At 40.5% G+C, this 20,717-nt stretch overlaps 1 protein-coding gene across 1 annotated transcript in view; it reads right to left on the bottom strand.

Moving 5' to 3' along the window:
- Positions 1 to 393: 393 nt before the first annotated feature.
- The window catches only part of LOC128689273 (uncharacterized), a 48,224-nt gene continuing 27,900 nt past the window's right edge, over positions 394 to 20,717 (bottom strand). Inside the window, exon 2 of the mRNA XM_053777405.2 lies at positions 394 to 2,232. Coding sequence (XP_053633380.2) covers positions 1,084 to 2,223 — 1,140 coding nt within the window. The 5' untranslated portion in view covers positions 2,224 to 2,232 and the 3' untranslated portion in view covers positions 394 to 1,083. The remainder of the gene's footprint in view (positions 2,233 to 20,717) is intronic.

Below are 20,717 nucleotides of genomic sequence, written 5' to 3'. Positions count from 1 at the left end.
CTTCCTCCAGCAAGATTCAATGGACTGATTACATCCTCCAGTACACGTAATGGACTGAATACATTATGTTAGGAAGAGTACTTTCTCCAGTAATAAATTCCCTGTACGACTACTCCAGTTTTAAAAGAATGGAGAAGCTCTCCTTGTGTTTTTGCAAAGTCTAGACACACTAAATTTGAGGCACAATAAACACGTCTGTGTGCTCGCGTTTGCCACACGTAATATATATATATATATATATATATATATATATATATATATATATATATATATATATATATATATATATATATATATATATTTATATATATATATATATATATATATATATATATATATATATATATATATATATATATATATATATATATATATATATAATCTCGTGCTGATTAAGCTGAATTGCCAAGTTTGACTTATTCGGCAAGAATTCGGCCGAATTAGAATGATTTTTTTTTCCATAAATCATCGGATATCAATCTGAAGATAACGATAATAAATACATATTATTGAGTTGTAGCAATATTAAATAAATTTCAACTGACCTATGCTATACATAGCAGAAGTTAGCTAAAAAAAAAGTAAGTTAGGTGAGGTTTCTGAGTTAAGTTTGATCCAAAAATATATTTTATATCACTGTCAGTGAAAAAATATATCTATCAGTCTATAAGATATTTTTTTCTGAAAGTCAAATTTTTAAGGGAGTTCGACCTATCCGGTAAGTCCGGCTTAATAAGCACGATTTACATACAAGGATACAATTGACGTACTGTCAACAGGTAACATTGGTCAGGAAAAGAGGACACATGCTTCCTGGCTTATGATGACCAGTCAGTGGCACTTGTGGTCATATGACCGAGGTTTTCCGCTGGCTTCCCTAACCAGTTCTTTAGAAAATAATGATAATATAATTTTTTAATCGCTACCAACAGTAATAAGGAAATAGGTTCCAGGTGAAGCTTTTCTTGGGACAACTTTGAGCTCCGATGCTCTGTTGACTTCAGCTCTACACACAGCAAAACATTGTCCCAACAAACGGTTGTTCTGCAACTTGTCTTTGTCTTCATTAAGGTAACCTGATGTTCACACAAAGGTGACCTTGTTGACGTCAGTTGTTTGTGGCACAGCATTGAAGGTGTTAAGTGCCTGCAGTGCCAGCTTGTTAGCCAGGTTGCCCCGTGTAGTGAGCCAGCGGTCTCGGGCCAGCTTAACATACTGCTTGTACATCTTGGTTTCCTCTAGTTCACGCTGTTCCTGACGTACGAAGTTGGCCATCATGAAGACGATGCCAAAGGAGTAGAAGGCGAGCACCACGACGATGTAGATGACAGCATCGTTATCTTCCTCCCGTTGCTTCTTCTTGCGCTCCCACACGAAGTAACGATGTATGAAGGTCTCCAGCGAAGCCTCAGTTACGTTGATGCAGCTGTGAGTTCCATTACACAGTGTTGGGATCACCAGAAGCAGCAGTGGTGCGCACTCCTCTGCTACTTTGTCTGGAACTGTGTGCACATCCTCTTCTCTGTGCTTGTCACAAGTCGTCTGTTGCTTCTTAGAAGTGTTAAGATGATGTGCTCTCAACCACTCTCTCAGACACTGCCACTTGTCAACCTCTCTTACATCCCGACTCTCATCCTCCTCTTTCCTCTCCTCGGAGTGGCTGAGTGCCTTGCCTTCCTTTGATTCCAACAGTTTTCTTAATACACTCTGAGAGAGTCGTAGTCTCTCCGGGAGTGCATCACTCTCTCCCTGGAGCCGCTCTCTCACAGCTTTGAAGGAAGGTTGTATGCGAGGGTGATGGTGTTTGCTGCTGGGGTGACTGTGTGTTTTGTTGCTGTTGTGCGTCCTACTGTGGTTGTGTCTGTTGCTGCTGTGGTTGTGCCTGTTGCTGCTTCTGTTGTTGTGCCTGTTGTTGTTGCTGCTGCTGCTGTTGTGCCTGTTGCTGCTGTTGTTGTTGTGTCTGTTGCTGCTTTCGTGTCTTTTGCTTCTGTGGTTGCGAGTGCTGCTGTAGGTGTGTGTTTTGCTGCTGTTGGGGAGGGAGGCGAGTAGTGAGCCCAGAAGACGTGAGTCTCTTGCATAGACATATCTATGTGAAGCGCTAAAACCGTGTGAGTAATTGAGCGCTGTGTTGTGTGGTGCAGGAGAGGCTGTAGTTGCCGCTACCCACGTCACCACCACCATCACCACCACCATCATCACACAGCATTCGCTGCACCAACACATCCTCACAATCTGCAACAGACACTCAAATTTAAAACCAGCATCCTGTGCTTGAGTGCAATAATAAACAGCCTACATGTGTGTGTGTATATATATATATATATATATATATATATATATATATATATATATATATATATATATATATATATATATATATATATATAAATGGGCAATTATTTTTATTAATAAAACTGCTACAAATGCAAAAAAAAAAATCGAAATATCCAGGTAAAAGTTCATAAAAGTAAGCAACACCTGGCGTCAGCAGATTGGTCATATATAACAACGTTCAAAAGGGATCGAAAAAAATATTTGGTGCATAAGACTTCAACAACCTGCAAAGTTATCCCCCATTTACAGTGACTTTCGTATGTTGTCAACAATGCTTTCTATACAGTAGAATGTTGTCAACAATGCTTTCTATACAGTAGAATGTTGTCAACAATGTTTTCTATACAGTAGAATGTTGTCAACAATACTTTCTATACAGTAGAATGTTGTCAACAATGCTTTCTATACAGTAGAATGTTGTCAACAATACTTTCTATACAGTAGAATGTTGTCAACAATGTTTTCTATACAGTAGAATGTTGTCAACAATGTTTTCTATACAGTAGAATGTTGTCAACAATGTTTTCTATACAGTAGAATGTTGTCAACAATGTTTTCTATACAGTAGAATGTTGTCAACAATGTTTTCTATACAGTAGAATGTTGTCAACAATGTTTTCTATACAGTAGAATGTTGTCAACAATGTTTTCTATACAGTAGAATGTTGTCAACAATGCTTTCTATACAGTAGAATGTTGTCAACAATACTTTCTATACAGTAGAATGTTGTCAACAATGTTTTCTATACAGTAGAATGTTGTCAACAATGTTTTCTATACAGTAGAATGTTGTCAACAATACTTTCTATACAGTAGAATGTTGTCAACAATGCTTTCTATACAGTAGAATGTTGTCAACAATACTTTCTATACAGTAGAATGTTGTCAACAATGCTTTCTATACAGTAGAATGTTGTCAAAAATACTTTCTATACAGTAGAATGTTGTCAACAATGCTTTCTATACAGTAGAATGTTGTCAACAATACTTTCTATACAGTAGAATGTTGTCAACAATGCTTTCTATACAGTAGAATGTTGTCAACAATGCTTTCTATACAGTAGAATGTTGTCAACAATACTTTCTATACAGTAGAATGTTGTCAACAATACTTTCTATACAGTAGAATGTTGTCAACAATGCTTTCTATACAGTAGAATGTTGTCAACAATACTTTCTATACAGTAGAATGTTGTCAACAATGCTTTCTATACAGTAGAATGTTGTCAAAAATACATACAGTAGAATGTTGTCAACAATGCTCTCTATACAGTAGAATGTTGTCAACAATCCTATCTATACAGTAGAATGTTGGCAACAATGCTTTCTATACAGTAGAATGTTGTTTCTATACAGTAGAATGTTGTCAACAATGCTTTCTATACAGTAGAATGTTGTCAACAATGCTTTCTATACAGTAGAATGTTGTCAACAATACTTTCTATACAGTAGAATGTTGTCAACAATACTTTCTATACAGTAGAATGTTGTCAACAATACTTTCTATACAGTAGAATGTTGTCAACAATACTTTCTATACAGTAGAATGTTGTCAACAATGCTTTCTATACAGTAGAATGTTGTCAACAATGCTTTCTATACAGTAGAATGTTGTCAACAATGCTTTCTATACAGTAGAATGTTGTCAACAATATACAGTAGAATGTTGTCAACAATGCTTTCTATACAGTAGAATGTTGTCAACAATACTTTCTGTACAGTAGAATGTTGTCAACAATACTTTCTGTACAGTAGAATGTTGTCAACAATACTTTCTGTACAGTAGAATGTTGTCAACAATACTTTCTATACAGTAGAATGTTGTCAACAATACTTTCTATACAGTAGAATGTTGTCAACAATACTTTCTATACAGTAGAATGTTGTCAACAATACTTTCTATACAGTAGAATGTTGTCAACAATACTTTCTATACAGTAGAATGTTGTCAACAATGCTTTCTATACAGTAGAATGTTGTCAACAATACTTTCTATACAGTAGAATGTTGTCAACAATACTTTCTATACAGTAGAATGTTGTCAACAATACTTTCTGTACAGTAGAATGTTGTCAACAATACTTTCTATACAGTAGAATGTTGTCAACAATACTTTCTATACAGTAGAATGTTGTCAACAATACTTTCTGTACAGTAGAATGTTGTCAACAATACTTTCTATACAGTAGAATGTTGTCAACAATACTTTCTATACAGTAGAATGTTGTCAACAATACTTTCTATACAGTAGAATGTTGTCAACAATACTTTCTGTACAGTAGAATGTTGTCAACAATACTTTCTATACAGTAGAATGTTATCAACAATACTTTCTATACAGTAGAATGTTGTCAACAATACTTTCTGTACAGTAGAATGTTGTCAACAATACTTTCTATACAGTAGAATGTTGTCAACAATACTTTCTATACAGTAGAATGTTGTCAACAATACTTTCTGTACAGTAGAATGTTGTCAACAATACTTTCTGTACAGTAGAATGTTGTCAACAATACTTTCTGTACAGTAGAATGTTGTCAACAATACTTTCTATACAGTAGAATGTTGTCAACAATACTTTCTATACAGTAGAATGTTGTCAACAATACTTTCTGTACAGTAGAATGTTGTCAACAATACTTTCTATACAGTAGAATGTTGTCAACAATACTTTCTATACAGTAGAATGTTGTCAACAATACTTTCTGTACAGTAGAATGTTGTCAACAATACTTTCTGTACAGTAGAATGTTGTCAACAATACTTTCTGTACAGTAGAATGTTGTCAACAATATACAGTAGAATGTTGTCAACAATACTTTCTATACAGTAGAATGTTGTCAACAATACTTTCTATACAGTAGAATGTTGTCAACAATACTTTCTATACAGTAGAATGTTGTCAACAATACTTTCTATACAGTAGAATGTTGTCAACAATGCTTTCTATACAGTAGAATGTTGTCAACAATACTTTCTATACAGTAGAATGTTGCCAACAATACTTTCTGTACAGTAGAATGTTGTCAACAATACTTTCTATACAGTAGAATGTTGCAGTAGAATGTTGTCAACAATACTTTCTATACAGTAGAATGTTGTCAACAATACTTTCTATACAGTACAGTAGAATGTTGTCAACAATACTTTCTGTACAGTAGAATGTTGTCAACAATACTTTCTAACAGTAGAATGTTGTCAACAATACTTTCTATACAGTAGAATGTTGTCAACAATACTTTCTGTACAGTAGAATGTTGTCAACAATACTTTCTGTACAGTAGAATGTTGTCAACAATACTTTCTACAGTAGAATGTTGTCAGTAGAATGTTGTCAACAATACTTTCTATACAGTAGAATGTTGTCAACAATACTTTCTATACAGTAGAATGTTGTCAACAATACTTTCTATACAGTAGAATGTTGTCAACAATACTTTCTATACAGTAGAATGTTGTCAACAATACTTTCTATACAGTAGAATGTTGTCAACAATACTTTCTATACAGTAGAATGTTGTCAACAATACTTTTGTCTGTACAGTAGAATGTTGTCAACAATACTTTCTATACAGTAGAATGTTGTCAACAATACTTTCTATACAGTAGAATGTTGTCAACAATACTTTCTATACAGTAGAATGTTGTCAACAATACTTTCTATACAGTAGAATGTTGTCAACAATACTTTCTATACAGTAGAATGTTGTCAACAATACTTTCTATACAGTAGAATGTTGTCAACAATACTTTCTATACAGTAGAATGTTGTCAACAATACTTTCTATACAGTAGAATGTTGTCAACAATACTTTCTGTACAGTAGAATGTTGTCAACAATACTTTCTGTACAGTAGAATGTTGTCAACAATACTTTCTGTACAGTAGAATGTTGTCAACAATACTTTCTATATGTTTTTTTTTTGCTGGTATATTAATTTTTGAGTGGTGTGAATATTCTGAAGCTGATGAGACATTTTGCTGTTTATTTTTGTAAAGTGTTAAACGGAGGGTTGGAATTTATCAGCATTTGTTGTTGCTTCTTAATTAAAAAAAAATAGTTGTCATATAAAAAAAAGGACCTTCGCAATTTTGTGCGAATTGTTGAGAGAGAGAGAGAGAGAGAGAGAGAGAGAGAGAGAGAGAGAGAGGGAGAGAGAGACGAAGCTTCACATAATGGACGAGAGTGACAGGAAATTTTCTCTCTCTCTCTCTCTCACAATCAATACATTTATTTGGTAAAGCAACGTTTCTGTAATACAATAATCATCATTAGCACCTGTAAAAATAAAGTCAGACTCGCACAGCATGACAGATAATAGGTTCACATGGACTCTGAAAGGTAGTGGACTCTCTTTAATGAATGCACTTTAGTGGACTCTTTAATGAATGCACTTTAGTGGACTCTTTAATGAATGCACTTTAGTGGACTCTTTAATGAATGCACTTTAGTGGACTCTTTAATGAATGCACTTTAGTGGACTCTTTAATGAATGCACTTTAGATGCATTTTGCTCCTCACAAACCTCTCTAAATTCAAATCAAATACTGCTTCATTTGCCACTTGACTGTGTGTGTGTGTGTGTGTGTGTGTGTGTGTGTGTGTGTGTGTGTGTGTGTGTGTCGGTGTGTGTGTGTGTGTGTGTGTGTGTGTGTGTGTGTGTGTGTGTGTGTGTGTGTGTGTGTGTGTGTGTGTGTGTGTCGGTGTGTGTGTGTGTGTGTGTGTGTGTGTGTGTGTGTGTGTGTGTGTGTGTCGGTGTGTGTGTGTGTGTGTGTGTGTGTGTGTGTGTGTGTGTGTGTGTGTGTGTGTGTGTGTGTGTGTGTAGGTATTTGTGTGTCAGTGTTTGCACTCACCTAATTGTACTCGCCTAATTGTGGTTGCAGGGGTCGGTTCATAGCTCCTGGCCCCGCCTCTTCACTGATCGCCACTAGGTCCACTCTCTCCCTGCTCCATGAGCTTAATCATACCTCTTCTTAAAGCTATTTATGGATCCTGCCTTCGCTACCTCACTTTCCAGACTGTTATATTTCCTGACAACACTATGGCTGAAGGAATACTTCCTAACATCCCTCTGATTCATCTGGGTCTTCAGCTTCCAATTGTGACCCCTTGTTGATGTGACCCATCTCTGGAGCATTCTGTCTCTGTCCACCATGTTGGTTCCTCTAAGTATTTTATATGTCGTTATAGTGTCCTCCCTCTCTCTTCTGTTCTTCAGTGTCGTTGAGTCGAGTTCTCTTAACATCTCCTCATAGGACATGCCCCTTAGCTCCAGAACTAGTCTCGTTGCAAACCTTTACACATTCTCTAGTTTCCTGATGTGCTTAGCCAGGTGTGGGTTCCAAACCGGTTCTGCATACTCCAATATGGGTTTGATGTACACGGTGTACAGGGTCTGAAGCGATTCCTTACTGAGATGTCGGAATGCTGTTCTTAGGTTCGCTAGTCGCCCATATGCTGCAGCAGTTGTATGGTTGATGTGCGCCTCAGATGTGCTCGGTATTATACTCACCCCAAGATCCTTTCCCATGAGTGAGGTTTGTAGTCTTTGGCCGCCTAGACTGTACTGTCTGCGGTCTTCTTTGCCCTTCTCCGATCTTCATGACTGCACTTGGTGGGGTTGAACTCCAGCAGCCAGTTGCTGGACCAGGCCTGTAGCCTGTCCAGATCCCTCCGTAGTCCTGCCTTATCCTCCTTCGACTAAATTCTCCTCACTCATTACTTCACATCCCTTATATATTTTCTCCCTTATTTTAGCTTTAAATAACTACCTCAGTTCATATATTCACAATTGTTAATATAATCAAGGTGCTATTCTCAGGTGCTAAAGTGTAATAAGTTCACTATTTTGCCATTAAAATACACCAGGTGCTATAGACTACCTCAGGTGCTACTGATTTTACTTTTAATACAATCTTTTATTATTATATTCATTAGCTCCTTTATTTTAGCTGTAAATATCTACAGTAGTTCATAAACTCACATTTGTTAAAATAATTAAGGTGCTATTAGATGCTTAAGTGTATAACTGAATTATCTATTCTGCAATAATCCCTTTTTCTTTCAAATTTTTACAAGTTTTAGATTAATCACGGCGTCTTAGTCATAAGTCTAGTTGTAGATTTAATATAAATCTTATATCATTTTACTCAGAAAATCTAGTTTGTAAAATTACTCTCATCCTATGATTACAGACATAGATCCTGATGTAAACTTTTTACGAAATGAATTACACGAATCAACCAGTAACTGTAATTACTACACAGCAGACCAAGCAAAGACATTACTCAGTGCAAACAATAACATAACCATCTTTAACTACAATGTCAAATCATTCAGCAAACATTATGACGACCTCACAGCATTACTCAATTCCCTTCATTCCAATATATCAATCATCACACTCACAGAAACCTGGCTTAATCCTTATATTACAGATGTCTATACCATTCCTGGCTACATGGCCATACACAACTGTAGAACAGACCAGCAAGGGGGAGGAACAGCTATATACTACTCAAATCAACTTGAATGTATCAATAAATCTTGCACAAGGGACGAACATGGAGAATATATCATAGCCAAATTTAAATCAAAAGACCTGCAAAAACCCCTCACAGTTATAAACATCTACAGAGTACCACAGTCAAACATTTACCACTTTAGTGTAAAACTAGGCAACATGATTACTGATGCACACATGAATAAAGACCACCTACTACTAACAGGAGATTTCAACAAACTTACTACACGACCAGGACCCACAAGTAACCAAATTCAAAAACACTGAGTAACTGCCTGTTGCTACCAGCAATATCTAAACCTACAAGAATCACCGAGACAAGCATCTCCTTAACAGACCACATCTGGACTAACACCATATCCCCTTTAAAATCAGGCATAATCACAGACAACACTACAGACCACTACCCAACCTTTCTCATAACTAATCTGGGCAAACTACCACAAGACATTACTAAAGTAACCTTCAGACTACATAACGAGACAGCTGTTAACTTTATAGCAGCTATGAATAACATCGATTGGCAAAATGAGCTCGAAACATATACAGATATGAATGAATGTATAAATAATTTTCAAAAAAAGCCTATTACCTCTACAACAAACATTGCCCCAAAAAACTAAATAGATCACAGCAAAGAGACTAAATAATCCCTGACTAACACCAAGCATCCTCAAATCCATTAACACAAAGCACAAATATAAAAAACAGTATAGAATGGGTCAAGCAACTAGAGAACAGTCGAGAAATTACTCGTCAGCACTTACCAGCCTGATAAGAAGGTCAAAAAAATTGTATTATGAAAATAGATTACATAACATCAAAGGTGATATGAAAAAAACCCTGGAAAACTCTCTCTGAAATTCTTGGAACTAAAAAGTTATCCAAAAACAAAACAATCACATTAACAAAATCAGATGAACCCCAACTCACACCTACTGAAACAGCAAACACACTCAATGTTTTCTTCACCATAAGAAAAAAATCTAGCGAACAAAATACGAAGTTCAAACACCCGTCCATCAGACTACCTCATAGGTACCTACCCAAATACGCTATTCCTAGCTCCAACCAACCCCACTTAAGTTACACTCATCATAAACACCCTTAAAAACAAGGCAGGAGACATAAACAACTTGTCTGCTTTTATGTACAAAAAAGCTTCTCAAGTATTGTCACCAATTATTGCAACACTCTTTAACAAATCCATTGAATCATCTACCTTCTCAACAATCCTCAAAATAGCGAGGGTCACTCCGATCCATAAAGGTGACCAAGCTGACTTGAATAACTGTAGACCAATATCTAACCACTGCTCTCTAAAATCTTTGAAGAATTAATTCATAGACGGATCTATTCCTACTTCTTTTCACACAACATATTAAACCCTTGTCATTTTGGATTCAGAAATAATAAAAGCACAAATGACGCTATCACACACATGCTAGAACTAATATATACCGCACCTGAAATAAAAAAAAAACAATGGTTATAAATGGCCATAATTTTTAAAGGGGTGGACCGGTAAGCCAGCGGAAGGCCTCGGTCAGATGACCAAAAGCTCCAAAGGCGGGTCATCATCTGACTAAGACCCGCGTCAGGAAACATTTGTCCTGTTTCCTGACGAACCTTACCTAACCTAACCTAACCGCACTTGAAAAGAAAGAAGTCTCGCTGGGCATTTTCATAGATTTACGTAAAGCTTTCGATACACTCCAAATTAATGCATTATGGTATCAGAGGCCACTCCCTCAACTACCTAAAGTCATACCTTAGTAACAGAACTCAATATGTGTATGCAAATGATCCAAACTCCTCCACCCAACCAATCACAGTAGGAGTCCCACAAGGAAGTGTCCTTGGATCACTCCTCTTTCTCATCTACATCAATGATCTACCGAATGCATCACAGCTACTCAAACCCATATTATTTGCAGATGACACTACATATGTATTTTCCCACCCAAACACAGTCATACTAGCAAACACAGTCAATGCTGAATTACAGAAAATATCTGCCTGGATGATGACTAACAAACTTACCTTGAACACTGATAAAACCTATTTCATTCAGTTTGGAAACAAAGCTGCAAATGATCCAATTAACATTACGCTAAATGGATCATCAGTCACAAGACTCACAGAGAGAAAATTCCTAGGCATCCACCTTGACAGTAGCCTTCAGTTCCAGACACACATACAACAAATCACCAAGAAAATCTCTAAGACTGTAGGCATACTATCCAAGATACGGTACTATCTTCCACAATCAGCTCTCCTGGCACTGTACCATTCACTCGTATACCCTTATCTTACATATGGAATTTATGCATGGGGATCAACAACATCCAATCACCTGAAACTCCTAATAACCCAGCAAAAGGCAGCAGTAAGAATAACAAATTCCCACTCCCACCAGCATACTCCACCAATTTTCAAAAGTCTGAAACTGCTCACCATTAAGAACATCCATACTTATTCATGTGCCTACTACATACACAGAACAATACACACAAATATAAACCCTCCACTCAAACTTTTCCTCACCTACCTTAACAGGACACATGACCACAACACAAGACACACATCTCTTTTTGATATACCTCGTGTCCATATCACACTGTGTAAAAACTCTATGCACATAAAAGGCCCCAAAATATGGAATTCATTATCAGAAGATACTAAAGTAACCCAGTCTGAAAATCAATTTAAGACTTCTCAAAAGCCACTTAATCACCCTAGACTAAATGCTAAATATTCAGTACACATTTACTCACCTGTGTACTCCCACATCATAACTGAAACAATCACATTGAACCTTTTATCCATTGTTGACAGGAATATAATTGAATCATTGTTTTTCACAAAAGCATTTTAGAATATAAATACGTATATCTTTGTATTATACAAATTTTGATTCATTTATAATTAATATTCTACTGTACAACTATGATATAATTAATAATATACTGTTCAACTATGATATAATCCTTAGTGTTAAGTAGTCAGTAAGCCAATAATGTTAAGTTGGCCCATAATGCCAAGGCATAATAGAGGCTCTCTTTGCATTGCATCCCACACATATACTAGGAACAGCACAGGTCCTAGGACTGACCCCTGTCTAACTCCGCTCATCAGACGCCCACTCTGACACCTCATCACGTACCACGTACCATGACTCGCTGCTCCCTTCCCGTCAGGTATTCTTCGATCCGTTGCAGCGCCTTCACTGTTACACCTCCCTGGTCCTCCAGCTTTTGCGCTAGTCTCTTTTATGGAACTGTGTCAAAAACCTTCTTAAAGTCCAAGAAAACGCAATCTATCCACCTCTCTCTCTCTCTCTCTCTCTCTCTCTCTCTGTCTTACTGCTGTGAGTATGTGTGTGTGTGTGTTGTAAATTAGAAATATTACTGATCACAATATATGTATTAGTTGTTTGGGAGTGGGCAAAGAGAAAGAGAAAGAATGACAGAGACATGAAATATACCTGTGGAAAGCTTCGAGAGTTTTTCCACCCTCGCAACAAAGCCTTTAGCGAAGCTTATCTGTTGACTGCCTGGTCAATCAGATTGCTGCCACTGGTGGCAGGCCGCTGCCCCCACCTGACTATCACAGTCTGATTGATCCGACACTTCCGAAAAGGTTGTGATCCAGTTTTCCTTTTGAAGACTTTTACATTTCTTCCAGCGACGTTTCCGATATCTGCCGGTGGTAGGCTGAAATGTGTTGTACCACGGATGTTGACACAGAGTTCTCTTATGGTGACCACAGTGCCCCTGCTTTTCACTGGGTCTCTAATACACGTTCTCCCATATCTCTCACTCTAGTACTTCGTTATGCTGTGTGTGGGGATTTAGGACAAACCGTGTATATTATCAGGTATATCTTGTCTTCAATGCAGAGTACGTTCCCAGTATTTCACTGCAGATTACGTTCCAGTATTTCACTGCAAAGAGTACGTTCCCAGTGTTTCCGTGCAAAGAGTACATTCCCAGTAATTCTAGGTGTTTCCAGTAATTTCCAGGCTATACTAACTCTGTGTGGACAGCAAATGCTCTGTGTTTTTCCCAGTTGTGAGATCTCTCCTGCCATTAACGGAGCCGTCATCACTGAGCAATATTGTCGACGACGCAACACAAGTGATCTGAATAGTTTTACCAATGGCTTAATTTATCTTGTTTGAAAAGTTCTCATTATCCACTGTTTCATTTTTCTGGACTGTGCTGCATTTGCCTTTGTATGGTCTTTAAACGACAGGTCATCGACTTTAGATTTTGCCTTTGAAGTGGCTAGTTTATTGTGCACCCCATATCCATCCTGTGGACGGCAGCGCAACAGCATATGGATCCACAAAAGGTCTAGGAAGTAGACTCCAGAAGGGTTAACCGGTATGCATCTGGATTCATGTCTACAGTTTACTTACCTGTTGCAAGCATATTTTGGAAATTTTCCTAATACAGGTCATCGAACATTGTTATGTCCAAGTCTTTTACATGTTTCGTTCGTTCTATAAAGATGTTAATCCTGTGTTGTGTATTCAGTGTTTGTTTTAAGTTCTTCACTCTTTCCCTGCCAGAGCAAGTGGACATGACTTTCCCCTGTCATCACTGGACATGACCTGCTGCCACTGGGGAATCCCGCCTACCAGTGACAATACCTTCGTCTGCTGCCCCTCCCTCACCTGATGCCACTATATTAAGCGCCAAGCTTCATGCCTGTGATTCACACTCTTCAAGACTGTGGTGCTCATCACCAGCTCCAAGTATGATGGTCTAATTACCTCGTCTTTTGTATATAATTCTACAGTCTTCCCATTACGTCCTTGAATTTGTATTGATAAAGCCACTGGATGGCGAAACGTCTACAAATAGAGACACCCAGATGTTGCATAGTGTCTAATTCTTCAAATTGTCGGCGTTGTATACCATTAATGTACAAATTGAATACCCATTTTTCTACTTTACCTGTTATGCTTATTGAATTTATTAGGTACTTCCAGAGTGGCACATGTAAGTTATTACTTAATTCCCTTCCTTCAAGGTTTTCCTGCACAACCTGAGAACGACTCGTCCGATCGCCTAAAAATTTTCAGTACTGGTGTATTGTAAGTATGGAAATATACAACTATTGGCACGTGCTGCTGCCTGCTGGTCACTTTTATACACTTCATTCCCGACTTTCAACATCACTGTATCAAACTATGGTACGGATGGGGTTCATACCCTTGCAGAGTGACTCGTAAAACCTCAGGTCAGTGCGTAAACCACTGGTTCAGGTGGCTACAATAAGATTTATCCAGCTCGGTATATTTATACACCATAAGAAGGTTAGCACGGGCCACCACTGTGACCACAAATGGAAGTTTTTACAGATGAATCTCCCGCCAACGTAGCCGTGACGAACTCTAGCTCAAGTCCCCTCCAAGTCATCAGTGGGGCTCATGTTAACCTCCCTATGGTATATAAATATACTTAGTTGGATGAATCTTATTGTAGCCAGCTGGTCCAGTAGCATAAGCACTGGCCTGGAGTTTTACGACTCACTCGCCGTGAGTTCGATCTCCACCCGTACAGTAAATTGTTTACAATCGTGTCATTACGATCTCGTGAGTCATGACAACAATAGTATGTCCTAATTTACTTGTCTTATTTTTAAAACTGTGTAGTATTTTTTTTCCGTGGAATATACCGTGGATTCTCCCCGCAGATCCTATGGTGCTCTAATGAGATGCTGATCTCAGAAACAAGAGAGCGTTCCGGCGCTCATTTACATAGCTGCCAGATTGACTTTCCCAGGAGGGTACGTCTGGGAGGCAAGTCTCCTCCCACAATAATATTATAACAACCACAACATGGTATCAGAAAAAAAAACTGGAGAAATGTCTTAATTTAGCCTATTCTAAGTACCTCGTAGCCATTGTAAGATGACTGACCAACATAGCATCTTAGCCCGTTACTTAGACCAGTGATTCACTGTAAAGTTTGTATGACTGAATTAATATTGTGTAACCAACCTCCTCATTACTGTAACTGAATTCATTATTCATGTAAATAGATCATTGCTACTGTGGCTTGTTTAGTTAAAATTGATGTAATTTTGTGTCCGGGTACTTGTTACCTAGTACTTTCATTAAATTTAGTAGAGTAACTTAAGCACATAACCCACTTAACTATGTATTTTAATGTTTAACAATTAATTTTTTAATATATCAACAAGAGTGGTGTTATGTACTGGTAAATTATTAATGGAGACAGTAGAGATGAGGGACGGTGTGGCTGACACACACTTGTGAATTGCTGTCCGCCCGCTGACCAGACTTCCTCACACCCTACACATCTTCCAGGCCACTCCAAAGCTTCATTCCACTACCAGTATATTAGAGTGGAATGAGATCTTCCATCAGTCACCATAGATTGCTATGATTGTGCAGTTATCACCATTGTCTTGAGCCTTCTGAAGTCATGTCCATCTTGAATTACTCCCATCACTGTGTCGCTTCTATTACACTAGTATTCTGTTATACGTCACGGCAGTGACACAGACATTGGATAAAATTTGCGTATTCGATGTGCATGTCACAAAAGTGACAGATTACGATACTAAACTTGACGCTAGAGGACAGGACTGGGTGCTGATGATGCTAGAGGACAGGACTGAGTGTTGATGATAGTAGAGGACAGGACTGGGTACTGATGATGCTAGAGGACAGGACTGGGTGCTGATGATGCTACAGGACAGGACTGAGTGTTGATACTAGGGGACGGGACTGAGTGTTGATACTAGGGGACAGGACTGGGTACTGATGTTGCTCGAGGACAGGACTGAGTGTTGATGATAGTAGAGGACAGGACTGGGTACTGATGATGCTAGAGGACAGGACTGGGTGCTGATGATGCTACAGGACAGGACTGAGTGTTGATACTAGGGGACAGGACTGAGTGTTGATACTAGGGGACAGGACTGAGTGTTGATACTAGGGGACAGGACTGAGTGTTGATGATGCTAGAGGACAGGACTGAGTGTCGATGATGCTAGAGGACAGGACTGAGTGTTGATGCTAGAGGACAGGACTGAGTATTGATGATGCTAGAGGACAGGACTGAGTGTTGATGCTAGAGGACAGGACTGAGTGTTCATGATGCTAGAGGACAGGACTGGGTGCTGATGATGCTAGAGGACAGGACTGAGTGTTGATGCTAGAGGACAGGACTGGGTGCTGATGATGCTAGAGGACAGGACTGAGTGTTGATGCTAGAGGACAGGACTGAGTATTGATGATGCTAGAGGACAGGACTGAGTGTTGATGCTAGAGGACAGGACTGAGTGTTCATGATGCTAGAGGACAGGACTGGGTGCTGATGATGCTAGAGGACAGGACTGAGTGTTGATGCTAGAGGACAGGACTGGGTGCTGATGATGCTAGAGGACAGGACTGAGTGTTGATGCTAGAGGACAGGACTGAGTGTTGATGATGCTAGAGGACAGGACTGAGTGTTGATGATGCTAGAGGACAGGACTGAGTGTTGATGATGCTAGAGGACAGGACTGAGTGTTGATGATGCTAGAGGACAGGACTGAGTGTTCATGATGCTAGAGGACAGGACTGGGTGCTGATGATGCTAGAGGACAGGACTGAGTGTTGATGCTAGAGGACAGGACTGAGTGTTGATGATGCTAGAGGACAGGACTGAGTGTTGATGATGCTAGAGGACAGGACTGAGTGTTGATGATGCTAGAGGACAGGACTGAGTGTTGATGATGCTAGAGGACAGGACTGAGTGTTGATGCTAGAGGACAGGACTGAGTGTTGATGCTAGAGGACAGGACTGAGTGTTGATGCTAGAGGACAGGACTGGGTGCTGATGATGCTAGAGGACAGGACTGAGTGTTCATGCTAGAGGACAGGACTGAGTGTTGATGATGCTAGAGGACAGGACTGAGTGTTGATGATGCTAGAGGACAGGACTGAGTGTTCATGATGCTAGAGGACAGGACTGGGTGCTGATGATGCTAGAGGACAGGACTGAGTGTTGATGCTAGAGGACAGGACTGAGTGTTGATGCTAGAGGACAGGACTGGGTGCTGATGATGCTAGAGGACAGGACTGAGTGTTGATGCTAGAGGACAGGACTGAGTGTTGATGATGCTAGAGGACAGGACTGAGTGTTGATGATGCTAGAGGACAGGACTGAGTGTTGATGATGCTAGAGGACAGGACTGAGTGTTGATGATGCTAGAGGACAGGACTGAGTGTTGATGATGCTAGAGGACAGGACTGAGTGTTGATGATACTAGAGCACAGGACTGAGTGTTGATGATGCTAGAGGACAGGACTGAGTGTTGATGATGCTAGAGGACAGGACTGAGTGTTGATGATGCTAGAGGACAGGACTGAGTGTTGATGATGCTAAAGGACAGGACTGAGTGTTGATGATGCTAGAGGACAGGACTGAGTGCTGATGATGCTAGAGGACAGGACTGAGTGTTGATGATACTAGAGGACAGGACTGAGTGTTGATGATGCTAGAGGACAGGACTGAGTGTTGACGATGCTAGAGGACAGGACTGAGTGTTGATGATGCTAGAAGACAGGACTGAGTGTTGATGATTCTAGGGGACAGGACTGAGTGTTGATGATACTAGAGGACAGGACTGAGTGTTGATGATGCTAGAGGACAGGACTGAGTGTTGATGATACTAGAGGACAGGACTGAGTGTTGATGATGCTAGGGGACAGGACTGAGTGTTGATGACGCTAGAGGACAGGACTGAGTGTTGATGATGCTAGAGGACAGGACTGAGTGTTGATGACGCTAGAGGACAGGACTGAGGACTAGAGGACAGGACTGAGTGTTGATGATGCTAGGGGACAGGACTGAGAGACGCTAGAGGACAGGACTGAGTGTTGATGATGCTAGAGGACTAGAGGACAGGACTGAGTGTTGATGATGCTAGAGGACAGGACTGAGTGTTGATGATGCTAGAGGACAGGACTGAGTGTTGATGATGCTAGGGGACAGGACTGAGTGTTGATGATACTAGAGGACAGGACTGAGTGTTGATGATGCTAGAGGACAGGACTGAGTGTTGATGATGCTAGGGGACAGGACTGAGTGTTGATGATACTAGAGGACAGGACTGAGTGTTGATGATGCTAGAGGACAGGACTGAGTGTTGATGATGCTAGAGGACAGGACAGGACTGAGTGTTGATGATACTAGAGGACAGGACTGAGTGTTGATGATGCTAGTGTTGATGGACAGGACTGAGTGTTGATGATGCTAGAGGACAGGACTGAGTGTTGATGATGCTAGAGGACAGGACTGAGTGTTGATGATGCTAGGGGACAGGACTGAGTGTTGATGATGCTAGAGGACAGGACTGAGTGTTGATGATGCTAGAGGACAGGACTGAGTGTTGATGATGCTAGGGGACAGGACTGAGTGTTGATGATGCTAGAGGACAGGACTGAGTGTTGATGATGCTAGAGGACAGGACTGAGTGTTGATGATGCTAGAGGACAGGACTGAGTGTTGATGATACTAGAGGACAGGACTGAGTGTTGATGATAGCTAGTGTTGATGGACAGGACTGAGTGTTGATGATGCTAGTGGACAGGACTGAGTGTTGATGATGCTAGAGGACAGGACTGAGTGTTGATGATGCTAGAGGACAGGACTGAGTGTTGATGATGCTAGAGGACAGGACTGAGTGTTGATGCTAGAGGACAGGACTGAGTGTTGATGATGGTAGAGGACAGGACTGAGTGTTGATGACGCTAGAGGACAGGACTGAGTGTTGATGATGCTAGTGTTGATGATGCTAGAGGACAGGACTGAGTGTTGATGATGCTAGAGGACAGGACTGAGTGTTGATGATGCTAGAGGACAGGACTGAGTGTTGATGATGCTAGAGGACAGGACTGAGTGTTGATGATGCTAGAGGACAGGACTGAGTGTTGATGATGCTAGAGGACAGGACTGAGTGTTGATGATGCTAGAGGACAGGACTGAGTGTTGATGATGCTAGAGGACAGGACTGAGTGTTGATGATGCTAGAGGACAGGACTGAGTGTTGATGATGCTAGAGGACAGGACTGAGTGTTGATGATGCTAGAGGACAGGACTGAGTGTTGATGATGCTAGAGGACAGGACTGAGTGTTGATGATGCTAGAGGACAGGACTGAGTGTTGATGATGCTAGAGGACAGGACTGAGTGTTGATGATGCTAGGGGACAGGACTGAGTGTTGATGATGCTAGAGGACAGGACTGAGTGTTGATGATGCTAGAGGACAGGACTGAGTGTTGATGATGCTAGAGGACAGGACTGAGTGTTGATGATGCTAGAGGACAGGACTGAGTGTTGATGATGCTAGAGGACAGGACTGAGTGTTGATGATGCTAGAGGACAGGACTGAGTGTTGATGATGCTAGAGGACAGGACTGAGTGTTGATGATGCTAGAGGACAGGACTGAGTGTTGATGATGCTAGAGGACAGGACTGAGTGTTGATGATGCTAGAGGGACAGGACTGAGTGTTGATGATGCTAGAGGACAGGACTGAGTGTTGATGATGCTAGAGGACAGGACTGAGTGTTGATGATGCTAGAGGACAGGACTGAGTGTTGATGATGCTAGAGGACAGGACTGAGTGTTGATGATGCTAGAGGACAGGACTGAGTGTTGATGATACTAGAGGACAGGACTGAGTGTTGATGATGCTAGAGGACAGGACTGAGTGTTGATGATGCTAGAGGACAGGACTGAGTGTTGATGATGCTAGAGGACAGGACTGAGTGTTGATGATGCTAGAGGACAGGACTGAGTGTTGATGATGCTAGAGGACAGGACTGAGTGTTGATGATGCTAGAGGACAGGACTGAGTGTTGATGATGCTAGAGGACAGGACTGAGTGTTGATGATGCTAGGGGACAGGACTGAGTGTTGATGATGCTAGGGGACAGGACTGAGTGTTGATGATGCTAGAGGACAGGACTGAGTGTTGATGGAGTGTTGATGATACTAGAGGACAGGACTGAGTGTTGATGATGCTAGAGGACAGGACTGAGTGTTGATGATGCTAGGGGACAGGACTGAGTGTTGATGACGCTAGAGGACAGGACTGAGTGTTGATGATACTAGAGGACAGGACTGAGTGTTGATGATGCTAGAGGACAGGACTGAGTGTTGATGACGCTAGAGGACAGGACTGAGTGTTGATGATACTAGAGGACAGGACTGAGTGTTGATGATGCTAGAGGACAGGACTGAGTGTTGATGATGCTAGGGGACAGGACTGAGTGTTGATGATACTAGAGGACAGGACTGAGTGTTGATGATGCTAGAGGACAGGACTGAGTGTTGATGATGCTAGAGGACAGGACTGAGTGTTGATGATGCTAGGGGACAGGACTGAGTGTTGATGATGCTAGGGGACAGGACTGAGTGTTGATGATGCTAGGGGACAGGACTGAGTGTTGATGATGCTAGAGGACAGGACTGAGTGTTGATGATGCTAGAGGACAGGACTGAGTGTTGATGATGCTAGGGGACAGGACTGAGTGTTGATGATGCTAGAGGACAGGACCGAGTGTTGATGATGCTAGAGGACAGGACTGAGTGTTGATGATGCTAGGGGACAGGACTGAGTGTTGATGATGCTAGAGGACAGGACCGAGTGTTGATGATGCTAGGGGACAGGACTGAGTGTTGATGATGCTAGAGGACAGGACTGAGTGTTGATGATGCTAGAGGACAGGACTGAGTGTTGATGATGCTAGGGGACAGGACTGAGTGTTGATGATGCTAGAGGACAGGACCGAGTGTTGATGATGCTAGGGGACAGGACTGAGTGTTGA

This window comes from Cherax quadricarinatus, chromosome 18, assembly GCF_038502225.1.
Source record: "Cherax quadricarinatus isolate ZL_2023a chromosome 18, ASM3850222v1, whole genome shotgun sequence".
In the NCBI taxonomy this organism is placed as follows: domain Eukaryota; kingdom Metazoa; phylum Arthropoda; class Malacostraca; order Decapoda; family Parastacidae; genus Cherax; species Cherax quadricarinatus.
Note: the sequence above shows the minus strand (reverse complement) of the source record. Positions and strands in the feature narration are given on the sequence as shown.